The 21,345-nt window shown below is 37.0% G+C and overlaps 1 protein-coding gene and 1 long non-coding RNA gene across 2 annotated transcripts in view; one reads left to right on the forward strand and one right to left on the reverse strand.

The window, feature by feature from the left end:
* LOC141379240 (uncharacterized) overlaps positions 1-17,731 on the reverse strand; it is a 32,814-nt gene extending 15,083 nt beyond the window's left edge. The window contains exon 1 of the long non-coding RNA XR_015518418.1: positions 17,666-17,731. This is a non-coding gene — a long non-coding RNA (uncharacterized LOC141379240). The remainder of the gene's footprint in view (positions 1-17,665) is intronic.
* Positions 14,145-16,821, forward strand: ccn2a (cellular communication network factor 2a). The gene is given in 5 exon segments (NM_001015041.2): positions 14,145-14,390; positions 14,550-14,766; positions 14,859-15,110; positions 15,311-15,522; positions 15,630-16,821. Coding segments are annotated over 5 exon segments (1,038 nt in total). The 5' UTR covers positions 14,145-14,330; the 3' UTR covers positions 15,927-16,821.
* Positions 17,732-21,345: the final 3,614 nt, after the last annotated feature.

Raw genomic sequence — 21,345 nt, forward strand, 5'->3', positions numbered from 1 at the left:
AGACATTGAAAGAAGGCAGAAGAAAAACAATGACTGTTGGGTTGACATCTGGCAGGGTAGTGTGCTAGATTGGACGTGTTGGTAGTAGGTCAAGACTTGACAGTTGTCTGGAAAACATCTCTTTTTTGGGCACCACTCTGGCCTGCTTTAATTTGCAAAATCTAGCAGAAAGCATAACAGGTTTGAGGCATCACAAAGACAAGGAACTGTTGTTTAAATGCTGACATCAATTTTTTTCATATTCTATGTTCTGTTTCTGTTCGATAAACTTTTGAACGGATGACACAGCGAGCGTCTTCTTTTGCACAGAACAGTGATCTTTGATATGGGAGCTTGTTTCTGAAAAATCCTGCCCGTGAACCCACATGAATTGCCTTTTAAGGGAAAGTGAAGCACAAAGACGGGCTGAGCTGAATAAGATGCCTTTCCAATGAAGGATTCACCACAAGCAATACTACTAAAATAAAGACAAAGCTTTTTTTTCCTCCATATCCTGTGTTTTCATAACTTGGAATTTGAAAGCAAACCCATTCTGATTCGATTGTGAATAAAAGTTAACCACAGCGCTCTCAGGCATTTTATTATGTCTGTCTCGATTAAACAGGACAGAACAAACCTGGCTCGAGAATAATAGGGAACACTCAAGTAAAACCCAAGTGAATAATAATGTTGAAGCGATCTTTTAGCTTAGTTCTCACAAATTAGATAAAACAGAAGTCTTATATTTAATGTATTGAGGTCTACTTGACTCTGATAGGTTCCTTTGAAGTTATTTTTAGAGCAATGTATGGTAGTTGCAAGCAGGTTTTGACCCAGAGCATTACTACGCCTAATAAATCATAGAGGACACCAGGATCATTATTGGGGTGCACAAGCTAGGCCTGTCATCATATCGTGTTGTGCGATATATTGTCTCAGAAATTGTTGTGATAAGCAATATTATTATCATTTACAAATCCTTTTATGCCACGGATTATGATTATATAACAGCATAAAAATGCAATTAGACAAACTTTAAAATACCTTTCATACTTAAGGTTATTTGAATTCAATAATTTGATGTTAAAAAGGTAAACATTTTATTCTACATACTATTTTTTGCTATTTGTGCACAGAATGATTTTGGGAGTATCATAACTAAAATCTTAATATATGAAAAAAAAAACTTTTATTTAATGTTTAAAATGTAAATCCATCTAGATCCACTTTATTTAATAAAAAAGCAAGTCTCTCATATAATATATCTACTAAAAGACAAAAAATATTACTTTACAAACTGCATTGTCAAATCAAATGAACATTTTCATATTAGTCAATAATATTACAGAAATTAATTTGAAAACTGAACAAAAATACAAATTTTCAAACATTTAGACAAGTAAATAAACAGAATCAACTTTGGGCTAAAAATCTGTGGAAATCTGCAAAATTTGCGTGTGGGCCTACCTATTAGGTAAATGTCTAATTCTAAAATTTAGCACAGATGATGTAGAGCGTAAATGTCATTGTAAAATGGATTTAATGTTGTTTGTGAATTTATAAAATATTACTAAGGTCATCTCCAAGTATACGGCACGATAAGTCTATAAATGGATTATTGTGACAGGCCTATTAAAACCTATAGTATATGTATTAAAATGTTCAACCAACATCCAGTGGATTTGAAAAAAAAAAAAAAAAAACTTATTTGTTGACAATCTTCACCTCCACTGTTGTATTTCACTTAGCACACAATCTAGTCTTGTTGTTAAACCTAAATATAATGACCATCAAAAGATGATTAAAAAAATAAATAAATATATATATATATATATATATATATATATATATATATATATATATATATTAATACATAATATATATATATATATATACATATATATATATATATATATATATATATATATATATATATATATATATATATATATATATATATTAGGGATGTAACGGTATCAGAATTTCACGGTACGGTAATACCTCGGTATGAATGTCACGGTACGGTATTTATTGAATCATTTACAGGAAAAAACAAAACTTATGAAAATACTCCAAAAAAGTGCCAAAAGTGTCAATGACATACAAATTAGCCATCTATCTGTAAGCTTTGAAACAGGAACTTCAATTTTAATAACAAAAAATTATTAAACCATGTAAAAAAATAAAGTTTCAATTTAGTATTGTTGAAAACTCATCACATTCAACATTTAATCACACTCAGCCCATCTACCCAGATGAGAGCTCTGCTAGTCGGACTTCTCATCAAGCATCTCCCGCTGGATCTAATCTCACTATATTTATTAAACGGGATATTTCATTTATCTTGTTGTCTTTATCTAACGACATATTCCCTGACTTTGGGCATTGGAATCTATTACTTGTTTTCAGGTAACGTGTTTTGGCTGAGCGCAAAGATAAGTTAATGATTAATGTAACCACGTACATTCTGTATATTGACTGATCGCCTTTATTTCCTATAATGTATAAACTTATTGTATGTTATACTTTTAAAATGGCCATTATCGATTCTTAAAACTGATACTCAGCAAAAGAGAGGCTGTGTTTCGTATTTTCACTGAAATTGAAAGGAGGCAGTTGTTATCGGCTCCGTTTTGTTATAAATATCCACACAGTGAAGATGACGCTCATCTTATACAGCACGGCACCTCAACATTTCTGCTGTCTAAGTTGCTAATATTAAAATGAAAATAGGCAGTTCCTTAAATCATGTTTACATTTTATTGTTGAGAAAGTGAAACAACGAAGCCAGGGTGATGTGAATGAAGTTATAAAGTACACTGTTCCCTTTGAAGATATCCCCGTGTCCTCGGTTTTTTCTGCTTTTCCATATCAAACTGAGAAGAAGAGACTGCAGCCTTGATCAAACTTGCGAAGTCTGAACTTACACGGAGATAATGCAGGACTGAACTGTGCGTGTAAAGCAGGTCGCACACCAGAAGCGACGCTCGGCGGCGCGCCGCGCAGCGCCATGTATTTTAGAATTCTAATCATAGGTTTCTATCAGGATACACACACCGGCGCCGCAAGTCGGCGGCGCCCGGCGACGGCTCAGGACGCAGTTCATTTTTCAGCCGCGCCACAGAGCGCCATCTGATTAGTTTCATGTTAAATATCATTCGAATGTGCGCGTCTGGTGTGCGATACTTTAATCTGTCATGTACGCGCCGTGTCGCGGCGCCGTGTCGAGGCGCTTCTGGTGTGCGACCTGCTTTAGAGTTTTCCAGCTCTTTTCATCCCCGCTTCTAGCAGCACACTCCATTTCCGCATTACTGGATCTGTAGCAACAACAGACCGCAAGGGATGATGGTCAAGCATGGGCTGATGGCAATTGTAGTTTTCGTTACCTCCCGTTCGCTTCATTCGCCTGAGCAAATTTTTTTAGAAGACCTATAGTTTTACCGAGTCATGCGACTTCGGTAATATCGAAAAAAATTAATATTGCGGTATGACGGTATTTACAATACCGTTACATCCCTAATATATATATATATATATATATATATATATATATATATATTATGTATTAAATAATAAATAAATAAGGTGACTCGAATGACAAAAGAACAAAAACAAATGGGAAAAACTAAGTGGAAATTCAAACCGTTTTCCTGAGGATGTTTGCCAGTTGCCAAATCAGTGAAATATATTACCAAACTATAATACCTGCCCTGAGTATAACCGTATTCACCATCGGGAGGTGCTATAATCAATCTCATAGGAGAGCTTTGATTTCACAATCCAATATAAATTGTTATCCAGCATGTGCGCCCGCTCCGCCCCTTCTGCTATTTAAGCAAAGCTGCGGTCATTGAGTGCGTAAAGTCTCCATCACTCCACACTTATTTTTAATGGTTGAATAAGTGCATCATCTAAACAATTAAAGTGCACCTATTCTTTTTAGAGGTTTCAGTGTGAACACATTACTTTTACTATTTATTCTACGAAATGGCGTAGAATTGTGCATAAGTATGCAATTTGGGAAGCGCCTATATGTTTTTTTTAACTGAGTGGAAATTCAAACCGTTTCCCTGATAACATTTGACAGTTGCAAAATTATTGAAATAAATGACCAAAGTAGCAAATAATACCTACCATGAATATAACCGCAGTCACCATCGGGAGGCGATATTATCATTCTCGTAGTTGAATTTTGCTTTCATAATCCAAAATAAATGAAGTCATCAAACATGAGCGGCTGATAGCTCCACCCCTTACGTTACATGAGCAAAGCAGTAGCCGTTGATTGTGTGAAGTGTCCATCATAATACACACTTCCTTTTACCAGTTGAATAAGTGCATTATATGGGTATTTAAAGTGCCATTATTCTTTTTTTAGAGTTTTTAGTGTAAATGCACTACTTACACTATTTATACTACAAAATGATGTAGAATAGTGCTTAAGTATGCGATTTGGCATAAGCAGCCTGTAGTTAAAGTGTTTTAGTACTTTCTGAGAACACATTGAAATGAAAATTACCCCACAAGCTAAGTTTAGCAAGTAATTTACTCCACAACTGGAGCAACACAGTTTTGAACACTGTAAAAAAAAAAAAAAAAAAGTGTTAATTAACAGTTTCCTTTTTTTTTTGTGACTATTCAAAGTGACCTTTATTTTAGAAAAACAGAAAAAGTACTTTTTCAGTTTATTACCAATGTTTGTACCTTAATTTACAACACCAACCCAGAAAATGTATTACTATAATCCAGGGATGTCAAACTCAATTCCTGGAGAGCCGCAGCCCTGCACAGTTTAGTTCCAACCCTAATTAAACACACCTGATCAAACTAATTGAGTCCTTCAGTTTGAAACCTACAGGTAAGTGTGTTAAAGCAGGGTTGGCTGCGGCCCTGCAGGAATTGAGTTTGACATCCCTGCTATAATCTATTAAAAATATCAATAAAAGTTGTTGGAGAAAAGATTAAGGTTTCTTAATGCAATTCAATTGTATTAATAGTTGAAAAATGGAGCTAAATATGAAAAACTGATATTTTTGTGTGTATGCTATAACTAGCATTTAGCATACGTAGACAGAAATCAACTTGTGTTGAACCTGTATCCCTCCTTTCACAAACTGCTGAATGTTGAATTTGAGCCATGATTCATCAACGAAACCCTGTGGAAGATGGGCTGACGATGTTGAACTGCGGGGCGAGGTGCGTTCATGTTTGTGAGGATTAGTGGGTGAACAGACAGTAGCGGACAGTAAGCTAGCAGTGACAGATTCCTCACTGAATGAGCAGACACTTTCACTCTTTCCTAACCTCACCTCTGCACAGCTCTGACTCATTACATGTCTGTTTTTCAGACCTTGAACTGGATTATGAGTGGAAAGAAATACTGGAAAACACATCACAGCGTTACAGTTACCTGCATGACTGTGCCGTTTAGCTCATCTCCATTTTGGGAAACGACAGTTCAAAAGACTTCAAATGTGTGTGTTTGTGTACAGCACACGGTGTTCAGAAAGGTGTGATTTGTTTTTAGCTAAGCTGTTTTGCATGTACTTTTTGGCTGATGTGGTGTTATGCCTTATCCTGTTGACCTACATTGTTTGTTGTTTTAAAATCTCAAGTACAGATGCATCAGAGCCGAGTTTGTGGCTGAAAGTTGTGTGTTTCTGTGTGTGTTGTGTGTCACCAGTCTGCTATTTTCGCCCTGTTTTGGGGTAACATTCCTGTACTGCTTGTGTTGGCACATGAGACCCCGTCCTGTACTGGTCACATGAATCAGAGCTTTTCATGGCCGCTGCCGCAGTTATCCACCCTTCTTCGCTCTCTGAACACACTTTAGACGGTCCAACGTTACACATCGAAATGAAGATTCACAAAGAGAAATTAAGGAGTTCAGATGCAAAAACCTCTAAATGCCGTCTGAAATTGAGCATTTTTTTCAGCCTCCAATGTTTAAGTTTAGTTATTTCACTGTAAAGGTAATGAAAATAACTTATTTGTCACTGTAAAAGTCAAGTTACTGAACCTACACACAGGAGTCTGAGGAAAATGCTAATTTTTGAAGAAAATCAAACAGCATTTTTGCATCTAAACGCTTCAATTATTAAACTGCTTAGAGAAAGAAATAGTTTTACTGTACGTACTATAATCAACTTTTAATGAAATATAGGTCAAATGATAAACATGTTTTAAATCATTAAATCCTATTAGATTGTGTCCTGTAATTTTTTCCCCAGTAATAAGTAATGACTATCACAGAAAACACACACTAAGATGTAATTTAGTGTTAAAAAAAAGTTGTATATAAAAGTTTTAAACCCGAAAACTATTGTTACGAGACTCAAAGATCACAGTGGAACCCCAATACTTGGTCATTTGAACGTGATTTCAATATTAATCATTCGTCACTACCCTTCAAACAACTGGGTTATACCCAGTAAATGTCTTTCTTGTGATATATTGACCATCAAATTGTCATTGGCCAATGCATCTTTTATCTCATCAACCTAATAGAAAAATAAATAACCAACAGACAGACGAATGGACAGACAGATGGACAAATGGATGGATGGATAGATATTTAGACAGACAGACAGACCGATAGACAGACCGATAGATATATACAATAAGATGTATGGGAGGGGGGGGTCCCTTTGAATCTGAGAAAAAGTTCACTCTGCTCAGTATTTTAAATAAAAATGTTACTAATTAAAATAATAGATATCCATTTGACTAGCCCTAAAAATATTCAAACCATTGTGAATGCAAAATAGCACCAATCAGTCTACGGGAGAAAAAAGTCATTTAACAGTCTAAAATCAGCAGATTTAGAGCACCATAAGACTTCACAAGGCTGATTTCTCATAAAACAGGGGTGTGTTTTAACATAGAGCCTAGTCTAATTAGTTGCATAGTTTGTATAGTTTGGCCCAAGTAAGCCGAAAATAGCAAATCAGGTCAGAATTCACTAAATAGCCTATCCCACAAAACACTGAAAACTTCAATACATTTTATGAATAAATTAGATGTAATTTAAATAAATACATACATTTGATTCACTGAAGCCTAATTATTATTATTATAATAAATCATTTATCATAATTATTATATATAATTATTATTTCCCAAACTAACATTACCGAAAAAGTTGACCACTCCCCCTAATCATCAATGCATAATTCCCACACTTATTCTAACCTTTATATCTTTTTATTAAAAATATTGTAATATTTCTAACACATTTAATGATAGAAAAATATATTTTGCCGTTCCATACAATAATTTGCTTTTTAACTTTCTATAACAGCTCATCTCTGCTTTCAGGTCCTTTTTAGACAACAGTAAGCTTGAAGACTGTAAAATAGTCTATAGATATAGACTTTACTGATACTCATATTGTTGTCATAGCATCTCTCACTCACTGATCTCTAAGGGCCTACTCACACTATGCTATTCGAACCATGCCCAAGCCTGTTTCCCGGATCATTTGAGAAGTGTGAGTGCTCTGACTCGGGCTCAGGCACGGTTCACTTGGCCGGCCCTGGGCCGGTTGGAAGAGGTGTGCCTGAGCGCGGTTCACCTGGGCTTTAGTGAGGTTACGCTTGTGTGAGTGCAAAACGTGCCTGAGTCTGAAACTGAAAGCGAGACGTGACTTACTGTTTGATAGAGATTTATTACTCATTCTTACCGTTTAATGAACGCAATTTGTCGTAGTTTATTAAAGACGCAAACCCCTCACTGCACGACAACTGCACCTTTAGCAAACCTCCTAATTCCTGCAGCACGAGGACTTTATGATTGTTTATGAGCATCAAAAGATCTGATCTGTTTGGCAAAATATTTGACCATGTGTCACTGCATCTCAAACGACTAAAGCAATATAATTAGAGAAATGTCCACTGTGCTAAGTGAGAGCGCTTCTTACTGAACAGCGCATCATCAATGACGCAAGTGTGCCCAGGCCCGAATGTAATGTGAATGTGGGCTGTCAGGGGAGATCGGAGGGGGGGACAAGCGTGCTTTGGCCCGGTTCAAGGCAACTGTACATAGTGTGAGTACGGCCTAAGACTGCTAGGACCTTTTTAGTCCCATTCTGGGTGTCTAAATACACACCGTTTCAGACACCACATAGCGAGACAAAGCAATCCTATTTGCATGAGGTTTGGCGAGGCTTCTGCAAACAGCCAATCTCTCTGAGAGATTGAAAATATGAAGCCACATCTATAGTTGGTGTAGTAACAGCTCTGTGGGTGCAAGAAGAGATGCATACCTTCGCGTTGTCTGGTAAAATAGTAAAGTTGCTGTATGTCTAGTGGAATGGGCTGTTCAGGGGCCTATATTTAGGATCATTGTTCTTTGCCTTGACAGCATTTAAACCATGATCTGAATTCCAGGGGAACAGGACTCAATAAACTAAGTAAAGCCAGTCAAACAACCGTAAGGAAAAACACTCAGTGTGATTGGTGGAAAGCACAATCTGCAATAAATCGTACAAGGAAATAAATAAGACCACAGACAGCACTCCTGTAGATTTTCTGTTGCAAGCTAAAGAATGCCTTAAATATTTACTGACCATTGTCTAATTTCTCTTCCAAGAAGTCACATTTTATCACCATAGCAGTCTGTCTGAAGTGTTTTGACATCAGTGTTTGCCAAGATACGAGTAGTTAAGTTGTCAGGCATAATACACTTTAATTTAAACTATAGTCAAGAGAGTTTTTAAAAAGTTTGCTATTTGGCTAGATACTAACAGAAACTCCACTTACAAAAAATATAACTTACAAACTAATAAAAACTGAAACTTACAAACTAGTAGGTTGATATCTAATAACTAATTATAAACGTAATATTCACTTGCAATCCTGCAAACTTACAATTGCCATACAATCTCAATATCTGATGCAACATTCAGATGGTAGGGTTAAAAATTGGTATAAACAATATGATAGAACCATACAGGTTTCATACAAAATCCAAATTCCAAATTCATACAAAATCATATGATTTCAATCAAAGGTGTGAGATCATACAAACCACCAAATAAAAAGACAAAAAAATTGTACTATTGCTGACCATGTCCATCCCTTTATGACCACAACGCCCCATTTAGACCTGACTGTCTAGTCAAGCTTCCAGGAAAATAAAATAAACGTCACAAAGCTCAAATTATCTCAGTCTGGTTTTTGAATAAGACAATGTGTCAACTATACTCAAATACCATACCCAGTCACCAGATCAGAGCACCTTAGGGTTTTGCTGGAATGGGAAATACATGTCAAAAACTAAAACTACATGATGTTGTCATGTCAATGAGCCAAAATCTCATAAAAAAGGTTGTTTCCAAAACATTGCTAAATCTCTACCATGAACAAATAAGACAATAGTAAATCCAAGACAAATGTGTACCTGAATAAATCTTCCAGTGAGAGTTTGTAGTCAGTAGTGAGTGTACAATAGTTAGTTAATTTCAAAAATTTAAAACAGCTGAGCTCTTCATAAAACTGACAAATGTATTTAAATTCATGGTGTGCTAAAGCCGCTACTTACTTTCAATAATGATCAGTAATAACTGTACTAAATAGAAACAGATAAAGGTAATTACTACAGTCCAAGGACACACGAAACAAGAGCTCAATGGTAACTGTTACATTTTTTGGCTACTTTCAGCTAAGACTGGTTGAAAATCTCAGATTTTCTTAAGTTTTGACCTGAACCCAATGCCTCATTTAGTTCTTGGTAACATTAGACACCTTCAAAAAGGGGTTGAAACTCAACTGGTCTGCACGCATCCCAGCTTCCTCACTTAGATCAAACCTTTTAACAAATCAGTCCCTGTTTCCCACCACATTCCATCCTTTAAATTTTTAACAAAACAACACTCAATCCTTGATAGCCTTTTTTCACAACCCACCCACCCCATCATGCCTTTTTACTCGTCTCATAAATCAAGCAAACCTTTCTGAGGAACCCAATTTCCACATTTTTTGCTCTCAGACTACCCGAAATGATCTAATGAGTGGTGTGGGTTTTTGCTTTGAGACGTGGGATGTTGTATGGTGGGCTCTGGCCAGTCTGGACTTTGAATCAATGCAGTCTGACCCAGCCGCACTATTTCAAAGGGCCAAAACTGCAGCCCGTAACCACCATTAACTTCGTTTGCTGTGTCTGCCACATGTGGTATTTAAACTGAGGCTGAGGGAGGGTCAGTTTGAAGTTTCAAAAGTGCGGAACATTCTTTTAACGGCCAGCCAGAAGCCAATTATAGAGGCAGCAGCTTTAGATGGGGCGACGGATTGAGGCAAATAATCTTTCTTAGAGTGTATTTTATGGTTCAGCACTTATAGCTGCTTGAGCCTTTTGATGATGAAGGTTTTCACTGAAATGTGTGATGTAGCCGGTCTAATTTATGTCATTAAATTTTCTCAACAGTATAGCTTGAGAAAGGAGAAGCAATGAGATGTGCAGTTTAAGCCAATAATCATATAAGCATAGTTGGTGCTTGATTATTCATCTCCCACTAATATTTGCATTATTCAAACTATTAGTTGTAGTCACCCAACAAAAATGTGCTTGACAATTCTGATTAATACTACAGTGGAAAATGCTAGTAAAGCAAAGGTGTTAAGTGTGGATTTTATGTCTTCCATATGGCCAATTCCACAGAAGCATTTGTGAATTGCGGTGGTTCACATACCACGACACAGGCTGGAAAATATGGATCGTTTTTGATTTTTCCATAAACATAAGTTTAGCTTTCTTCATCAAGACTTGAATCTTCAACACATTTGAACCTGCTGAACCTGTAATAGTTACATAAATTATATACATTTACGAAATCTCAGTAAATACTCAGTTTGCTATCATATATGCTAACTGACCACAAGGCTATTGCAACGTCATCGTCTCACTTTGGACGGGCGTGAAAGGAGAGCTGATGATGTAACTAGAGGAGCAGTGAGAGATGCATGGGGGCGAGGAACGTCAGGCAAATCCCATGAGGAATGCTCCACTGAATCCCACAGGAATGTGGCCGCAAAAACCTCTGCTGCACAACAAGCAAGCAATGAGGGCATCCCTCAACCACCACCACGCCTTGACAGCCAGACAGAGGAAACCCTGACCAGGAAGTGACTTAAAAACACAACATGGGATTCCCAAATGCTTCATTTCAAGCATTTATCCAAACAGCATAACGCCTTCTGGATCATTCCGTTTTGGTTCTTAACAAACTGTTCTTTTGTTATCCTTATTGTTAGGCCCTGTTTGGAGCTATAGGGACTTTAAGATTGAGTAAATTGTTAAATTGTACACATTTTCCATGGTAACAAAATAAAATTGACCATTAAACATGTCAAATAAACTGATTAACATGTTTAGAAAGTTCTAAAGAGAAAGTTTTGCAACAGAATAATAGACAGACAGACAGACAGATAGACATACTTGGTTAAAATACCAATACTACAAAGAGCATATTTTGGTTGAACACTAGTAACCTGAGCACTCAAATTAACTGGTCTGGTAGCTGTCCAGACAGAACGAAAATGAGATGGTGTAATTGCGCAGCTATGGAAAATAGCTTTTGGCAGCCAGATTACCACTCTGAAGTATTCAAGCGTTGTTCACTTTTTGTCTAGAGAACAATAAACAGCCTCCAAATTATTTGCAGAACACCCACCTGCCTCCCAACCCTGACCATACCCCTCTTATGAGGAAAGTAAAAGGCAGTCATGTGACCACATACCCCAGTGACTTCTGTCAACAGGTTTTCATTTCTCCAATGCCTGGAGTCCTTTCCATTACATCATTAGATGGTGGCCTTTGACCCCTCTCAGTGAATAGGTGCATACTGTCGTAGCTCACCAAATTTAGTTCTGTTTGCCGTCCTCATCACTCCTACCAGTTTTAGAATCAGGTCATCATTTACAACCACCTTTTTCAAAGCAAGTTATCCACAGCCCACTCTTTAAACAGTTACCTTTCACCCCCTCCCAACCATTTTACGACATCATCAGCTTTTCCATCATCCTCTTTTAAAGCTGTGCAACAGCTTGAATAAACTCTATGAAGGGGGGGCTACAGGTATGCTTCTGTTCAAAGAACTGGCTGAAAGTTGTTTTTGAAATATTCTGTTGGTGGTAAAGTTTCAGTCTTCCTTCATCCTCCTAGGGAGGTAGTAAGCGTGACATTAAAGTTTAGCAGAGCTGAAAGTATTTATCTTTGCTTCATTGAGGCAGGAATGTAGCTCCAAGCACTAAAAGAGCTTAGCGCATAGTATGAAGGTAAGAACACGATTCTTACACGCACCTGAGTTGCGCCACACACAGTTATGTTTATTTAGCCACCAGTCTGTGGGCACAGTCCATCCTGCTTGACCACAGAAAAACTTGCATGGCCTAACACACGCAGAGCACATTGTTAATGAATGATAAAAAAAGTTGTTACACTAGATTCTCGCTATTTACCAACCATTAAGTATGACTTTTAGCTCAATAAAACCCTAATTTGCTGCTTAATATTATTTCTTAAGCTAGTAGTTGGGTTTGGGTATTGAGCAAGATTAGGAATGTCGATTAAGAATATGTTTTTTATAAGTACTAATAAACAGATAATATCTTAATTATAAACAGGAAATAAGCCACTTGCTAATAGTGTGAATTGGTCTCTATATTGTTACCCCCACTCAAAAAAAAAATATTGACTTGTGGGTCTATATAAAGTGTAAGTATACTAATAAAAATGCATTAACATTCCAATTTTGTTGTAGATGTACAATCATACTCATTAGTCATAATCATTACTGTAAGTGGGTGGAGGCTGGCAGTAGCTTTCAGCTAAGCTAGAATGAGAGGTTGCTGACAGACAAAGCATATTACAATCCTCAACACCGGTAACACTGTTTCCAGACTAGAAGGAAAGAGTGTGGACAAGAGAATGAGAGAAGCAGTCAGGGGTGAGCAACAAGAGAGCCTAGAGTGAAGATTCCCATATAAGGCAAGTCTTCCTCTGAGACTGCATGTAGTAACAGTATGTCTGCTGGCAGGAGGATAACATTCCTTCACCTCCCGTTTCTTCTCTGGGAGTTTTTCATTTCCGATTCGCCGGCTGGCAAGAGGCAGTGCTCCCTTTCATAAGAGCGAGGAGGGGAGTCTGGGGATCCTTCTTTTTCTGTTGGAAAAAATATACAAACGCTAAAGTCTAGCCACTTTCCTGCTGGCCTTCTGTCTGTGCTCTGTCTGCTTTCTGAAGGAGAAAAATAGAACCATACCACACCTGCACTGTAAAGCACATGGCTGACTAAATGTTATTAGCTAGGTGAAAGTATATAATTAAAGAAAAACATCATGGTTATTTACATATTCAGAATCTACCTTTTCCACATCAAAACATATGCAAGTATGCATATGTAACATATTATCACATAGACTTATGAATAAGCATTTAAGATATTTTACAAGAGTACAAAGCACAATGTGTAAAACATGACCTGCAAGTTAAAAAATGGTCTACCCAAATTATGTCATTACTTACAGTATTCCACCCACATCAACCTAAATCTGTTTTATTTTATTTCCTGTATGTTTTTTTTTAACTATTCTTTCTCATGTAGTGATAGTCAACACTGGACACCACTGACACTTACTGTATGGACAAAATATGTTCCACAAATGAAACAAAGATTTGGAAAGGCCTTCGAGTGAGCAAAGGATAACAGAATTGTCACTTATAATCAAGCTGTTTTTTACCTTATGTTTATTAGGCCACTGATTATTGATTTATGATCATCAACTGCTAATCATCACACGGTTATTTAGAGAACACTGAAGGCCAAAAGTCAGCATTATTAATTCTGAAAAACATGCACCCATCTATCTCTAAGACAAATTGCTTAAACTACCACCAAGCACTGCAAGATGATGCCAAGACTGCACTTTTATTTTGCTATGTGACAGCCCAGGAATGTAGGATGGCAGTGGGTGCGGGTGAAGCGGAGGGGGAGAGGGGAGTGGAGAGCAGAGGGGGGGCAGGAAACTAGGAAAGAATGCCAGGAATGCCCATGTTTATCCAGCGTTCCATTGAGGTGGAGGCAGTCCACCACAGCTCAGCGTGTATAAAGGTAGCTCAGCTGCTGCTAGAGAATCAGAACACTCCAAGCCCTCCAGAGAGAAGCAACAGTCACTCGACTCGGCTCAGCCTAAACTTCTTACCAAAGCTAAACTCTAGCTTTCACTCAACACGATCAGGAGGAACTGGATTCAAAGACTACACAACGAGATCGACTTGATCAAATCTGAAGAGAAGACTTTGTAGGATCTCAAAAGAAGATTTTTCTTTTTGCTACAAACTTTAAAGAAGTCATCATGTTTTCTGGAATGACTCAAAGTGTGATTGCTCTGCTGTTCCTGACTTTCTTAAGATGGGTAAGTAGTTTTAATTATCCTAAGAATTACACAGCTATCTTATTTGAGTGCATGTGGAGATATAGAATGGTATTAACTAGCATGATCAAGCTAGGCTTAAAATGGAGCTCTTTAGCAAATGTACAAACTCTCACAAGAACATTTTGTCTTATTCCTCAGGCTGTGGCTCAAGAGTGCAGTGGACAATGCCACTGCCCTGAAGTGCCGCCCCAGTGTTCACCTGGTGTAAGCCTAGTTCTGGACACCTGTGGGTGCTGCCGGGTGTGTGCCAAGCAGCTGGGCGAGCTGTGCACAGAACGAGATGTTTGCGACCCCCACAAAGGTCTTTACTGTGACTACGGCTCCCCAAGTAACCGTCGTATTGGTGTCTGCACAGGTAAGGATCTTGGCTGTTGAATTACATGTGTCAAATCTTTACTTGATGATCAGAGTCAGAATTGTAAACAATCTTCCATGTCCGTCCCACAGCCAGAGATGGTGCCACTTGTGTGTTTGGTGGAATGGTGTACCGCAGTGGAGAGTCTTTCCAGAGCAGTTGTAAATACCAGTGCACGTGTCTGGACGGTGCTGTAGGTTGCGTGCCCCTCTGTGGAATGGACATCAGGCTCCCCAGCCCAGACTGCCCAATGCCCCGCAGGGTGAAAGTGCCTGGGAAGTGCTGCGAGGAGTGGGTGTGTGACTCCCCTCGTCAAAACACCTTTGTGGGATCAGCTTTAGCAGGTGAGCATTTCTCAATCTAAAAAGCCAAACTGTGATGGAAAAATTAATCCTAAAGAATGTATTCACACAAAGTAATGGTCTCGGTATTAGGGGGTTTAGAATGAATATCAGTATAACATCAGATGTAACGATGATAATAGCAGGATGACATCATGCTGTTGGATGGAATGTGTTGAGTAACATCTTATTGCTTCTTGTAGCTTACAGAGAGGAGGAGACATACGGTCCCGATCCCTCCATGATGAGAGAGAACTGCCTGGTTCAGACTACAGAATGGAGCGCATGCTCAAAAACCTGTGGCTTGGGAATCTCTACTCGTGTGACCAATGACAACCGTGAGTGCCGCCTTGAGAAGCAGTCTCGCCTTTGCATGGTCCGCCCTTGCGAGTCACACCTGGAGGAGAAAATAAGGGTAAGGGGCTATCTACCGATAAAATGAAATCATGCCACAGCTTCAATCTTGCTTTCACCGTGATGTAACTGAGCTTTATGGTTAACCTTCATTTTTTATCTTTCCAGAAAGGGAAAAAGTGCATCCGCACACCACGAGTCTCCAAACCCATGAAGTTTGAGATTTCCGGCTGTACCACTACCAAGTCTTACAGACCCAAGTTCTGCGGCGTTTGCACAGATGGTCGCTGTTGCACTCCTCACAGAACCGCCACCTTGCCCATGGAGTTCAAGTGCCCCGATGGCCAAGTCATGAAGAAGCAGATGATGTTCATCAAGACCTGCGCATGCCACTACAACTGCCCTGGGGAGAACGACATCTTTGAATCCATGTACTACAAGAAGATGGTTGGCGACATGGCGTGAAAAGTCATGACCTGACAAGGAGTTCCATGCAGTGACTGTCCACTTGAATTGAACAGATATCCATCTCATATCTCAGCACAAATTACTTGTTTGTCTTTTTATGGTTTGTTGCTTTCATTTTACGTCTTTTTGCGTGTATGTGTTTGCATCTTGTTGGTGGACTCTGGATTTCTATGCTGTATGTGTATTCATTTGTCATGGTGGATGTCTAACCCTAGGGGGTGGGGATCGTAAAATGACCGGGCCCTGTTCGGACGCCCCTAAAAAACAATACTGCACTATAGTCCGATGCTGTGACGCCCAATGTCACTGATTGGCAGATGACGCCAAGCCCCTCCTCTAAACTGTGGTGAGCAGATTCAGATTCTGAGAGCAAAAATAGTAAGAAATGGATGGCAGCTTTAACCCCAGAAGCTAATCGCCTCACCAAGCTAAGAAGGCGGAAAAAAGAGACAGAGAGAAATTGATGTGCTCTTATGTTTAGTTGATATTGTCAGCTCAGAGTTTGATTGAGCTGATCCAAGACATGAAGTTTGGCCAAGAACTATGAAGGTTAATATAGCACTGAGTGTTTGACTGTCTGGCCCCTCCTGTTGGGAAAGAGCCAGTATCCCTGTCAAAAAGACTGGATGAATTGTAGCTTCATTCTTTTTTATGACAATATCTATTTTTGAAAGCTGTAAATAATGTACATATTTTGTACAGCTTAAGTTAATTTAAATTGAAAGCATTTTGTCTTCTTATTTCCTTGCTTCGTCATGTTTAATGATAGCTTCATGTGCTGACTTGACTATTCTTGGTACAGCTTGTCCAATATTTTATTGAGAAGTGTGACCAAAATGTTACATGTTTTCACTTTTGTAGTTTAAAATAAAATATTATATTTTTATACAAACATTGCCATACTTGGAGTCGTTTTTACCCTCATACTGAAAACAAAGCAACTTCATACAGTACATCTGATATCAACCACACAATAATGGCCCCATGTTTTTACAAAAGCCTCATGTTCACACTTCAATGGCATTTTTACATCCCCAGTGTGGACCACACAGCTGAATTGTGTGCGGTCCATCAAGCTCAAGACCACACACATGGTCCTCCTGACACATGCACATTCAGAACATATACAACGATAATGTAAGAGCTGGAATAAGTGCATACTTGACAGTCTCATTTGGTGAAAATATTGATACATTAATGATATACATATCATTAAAATGTTTTTGAATGTGATGCCTATGCTCACCTGTGCTGACTCAAAACAGAATAACTTTGTGAAAAATGTTGCAATTCAACAATTCAATTCGAATACAACTCATATTTTCTAAAATGCAACATGTAATGTTACCTAAAGTTAAATAATAGCATTTACTCGAAATAGAAATCTTTATTTGAAATCTAAATCGCAATCTGTACTCAATTTAATGCGTTCTTGCTCGTTTTTTATCGTTTTTGTTTTTCTTTAACACCATTAGCAGAGTATTTAATGAGTCCAACTCGTCTCAGACTAGCAAAAGTACACAGCAAAGTTGTGTAGTTATGTAGTGTGTAGTTTACACAGAAAACGCATGATAGCACATAAGAGAACTAGTAACCTTTATAGGACAAACAATACACACAACAACAGTGTGTGAGACAAGAGGAAAACATACAAGTCAAGTTCAGCGAAGAGCAGTAACTGATAGAACGAGGTAATGGTAAAGTTTTTTTTAAGTAAATACAAGATTTAAACTTACTTAAGTGTTTTAGGTATCATTTTCCAACATATCCATTGGTCTTTCTAAAAAAACACATTTGCTAATGGGCGTTAACAGACTGTGCAAGTACTCAAATGATGTAAAACGAGCGCCATCTAGTGCATCAAGTGTTTTAGTGAAATCTCCTACAGTACCCTGAATCGAAGTTATATTTATTTATTTATTTATTTATTTATTTATTTATTTATTTATTTATTTATTCATTCATTCTCAGGATATGAATTCTTGAGGTCAACAATTCAATTCCTAATTCTTGATATTATCATTTTTGATATCCGGATTGGATTGTTGATATCAAAATGCTGATTGTTGATATTAAGATTTACATTTCAACTAACAATGTTAATTATTGATATCAACAATGATATTTAATTAAGCTGCTGAATTTAATTGAATCAAAAATTAATATCTCGCATTATTACTAGTGGAAAAACAAATTCCTAATATCAAAAATGTAGATATCAACATTTCAATTCCTGATTTTAACTATGTCAAATTAAAATTCAAAACACACATAGTCCATATCATGCATTTCTATCTGATCAAAACAATATAAGAACAAAATTAATTGTTATTGTCAACTTAATAAAGAAGCATTAAGCATGTGTGCAGATGTTTTGATTTTCAAGAGATGTATCCGAAATTGCAGACTTTCTTGAAAAAGAGGTACTTACTTTTTGTGCCCCCTAACAAATGGGTTAAATACCATGAATATGTGTTATATCATCACTTCACTACAATCTTTTTTTTATTACTATTCCCATTCTCAGGTCCCAAAAGTAAAATGCTAAACAGTTTAAAGTGCAACATATGTTAAAAAATTATAAAAAATAATAAATAATAATAATTAAATAAATAAATAAATAAAGTTACTGTGTACATAAATTTCTGATTAAAAAAATACAAGCATTTTACAATGAATGTATCCCACCTGAAAGGATGTAAGGATACAAGTCAAGTCAAGTAAGTACTTACCGTTAGTAGGCTACTGTAGATTAATAATATTGGGACAAGTTTAATTTTCAAATGTTATGACTCACTGGGTAGTTTGATATGTTCATGACTTAGAACTCTTTGTGATGAAGACTGAAATATTATTGAGAAACAAGACTGTAATGCAAGGTATTGCTGTCTGCCGAAACAAATCAAATAGTAATTAAAACTGCCCAGTTAAATTAAATAATGATAATAGTGTGTTGTGTGCTGCCTAAAGAGCATTGATTTTCTAAATTATTGCTATGACCTAAACCAGAACTATCATTAGTCCAAAAAAAGACACAAAAAGACTAGTTTAGTTGAGGATTGAAGTTTAACTGGAATAGCACACAGATGACTGCAAGAAACCCACATAGCAAAATAAAAGGCAATGGTCAAAACAGAACCAAACAGTATAATGAAAAAAATCCAAAAGGTGTCATCTTGGTCACAGAGTGAAAAAGAAAACCAGGAACAGGTGGCCCACACACTTTATTGGCTAATCTAGATGTTCCTTATAATAATTGGGTAGATTGAATGGAACAGTTGTATGGTGTCCCTCCTCTTCAAATCCTCTTGGCACTATTAAAAACAATATAAAAGTCAGCATTGAAACATTGTAATGTTAAAATGTGGAAATAAGGAATTATGATAAAGTATCTACATTTGAAAGATTGAGGCAGTGTAAAATTATTAATAACATACCATCTCCATGAGGGTCAGCCTCTGTTTCATAAACATAGCCAGCAATATGGATGGTGAATTCTTCATTAAAATCTGCCTGCATGGGGTTGAAATCTTCATATGATGACTTCAGATCGTCATAGAGAACCCAGTGATCAAAACCCAGGTGTATGCCTGCCGTCATGTGGGATCTCATTGACATTAGTAAAAATTTTAGTTTATAATTCCAGTAAAAAAAAATTTAAAAATCAGTGGAAATAAATAAAATACAAAAAATTTAAAATAAAAATTTAGTTTTAATGAGGGCTAAAGTCTAACTGGCTAGCCTGCTCATTAGCAGCTAAACAATCATTGTTGTGTCTAATTAAAAAGATCCCTATTATGTAAAGTGATGTTGAAAGAGTTACTTGTACAATCACTGATATAGTAGATGTACTTCATTCCACAATGTCACTTGTATGAAATAATTGGTTGTCTTCACCTGTAATAATCATCCTCTATGTTTAGTGGTGGTGCTCTATCCAATCCAGGATGTATTTTAACCAGGATGAGTAATGGATTCTGATCATTAAAACCCAGGCAGTGCACATTGCCGAGGCATGCAAAATTTCTGAGGAAGAGAAAAAAAATTCAACATGATTCAAGATATGTTTGGCTCAAGTAATATTCGGTAAGGTAAACAAAAACTTATTGGTACTTAGTTTATTTAATCTCATCTCTAAATTCCCTCTTATGTACAGTATTATAGTTTACATGTACCCTATTCATTCATCTTTTTGTTTTTACAGTCTAAAATGTTTTTGTCATGATTATTTACCCCCAAAAAATCTAAAAATCTAAATTCGAAATGTAGAATGTTTGTGTACTTTTTCCGTAATCTAATAAGTATTAGCCGGCAACTTCAGAAGGTAAACCGATGGAAACAACTAATGGTTTAAATAGATTTATTCAATAGGAAAGGCTCTTTTCATTTGCTTTGTCAATGTAAAACTGTCTAAAAAGCTTAGCTTATCCTAGTTAAGCTATTGTTTAGCAGGCTCTTAGCAACAGCACAACTCATACAGCAACAATGGAGATGTAGGATCTATTGTAAGAATTTAATTTACCTTTCTGAAAGGTAATGTTTATATTTACCTAAGTAGTTTAGTACACATCCACAAAATTTAAGAGCAGTGCTTTTATCGCTTTGGGTAGGATGATTGCTGAGTCACAGGTAAGGTGATCCGGAAGATGATTTTTGACAGACAAATGAGTTCTTCCTGAAGTACAATGTAATCACGTGACAAGTATGACGTTTATTTTAATGCATACAAGAATATAAAAGATGACCATATAGCCTACACAAGTTTAATATTTATAATCTATTTAGTATATCTTTATACTGTGCAAGTTCATTTGTTCTCTCGTTTAGGAACCCGTTAGGTTGACCCTTATGGCAGTATAGGTCTGGGTATGCATGCAATGTGTTTAGCTTCTAGGGATATTTTGGGAATGTTTGTAATGTACTGTAAATGCTTTCGTTCACCAGCATTGATGTTTGCTGAAGGCTTCATATAATTAAGATTTTTCTTTTGGGTTTTTAATGAGTTGATATGCATGGTGAATTAAACCTGCAGTTCTCAACAATAACCAGGGGCCCACTATAGGGGGGCTCAGCAAACCACTCTTAAACCAATGTGTGTCATGGTGAAATTAAATAATTCACAAATCGAGTGTCCAAAATGACAGATTTGCTCTTCATTATGTTTTTGATCATTTTACAGTAGAAGCACCTTTCATACATGGAAGTATGATAGTATAACAGGCTAATTATGGGTCATCCTACATTTCTAAACATTTCTGATAACCGAAAAGACAGTGGAAAGTTCCAAATGATCTCTTATTATATTTCTCAGTGAGAGTTTGGTTTAGGATTGGATAGTTAGTAAGGATAAAAAGAAATAGGTTAGACCATAGAACTTTGTTGATGGATGCTGCACATGAAGTAAATGTCCACTCTA

Source organism: Danio rerio, chromosome 20 (assembly GCF_052040795.2).
Source record: "Danio rerio strain M-AB ecotype USA chromosome 20, GRCz13ab, whole genome shotgun sequence".
NCBI lineage: Eukaryota > Metazoa > Chordata > Actinopteri > Cypriniformes > Danionidae > Danio > Danio rerio.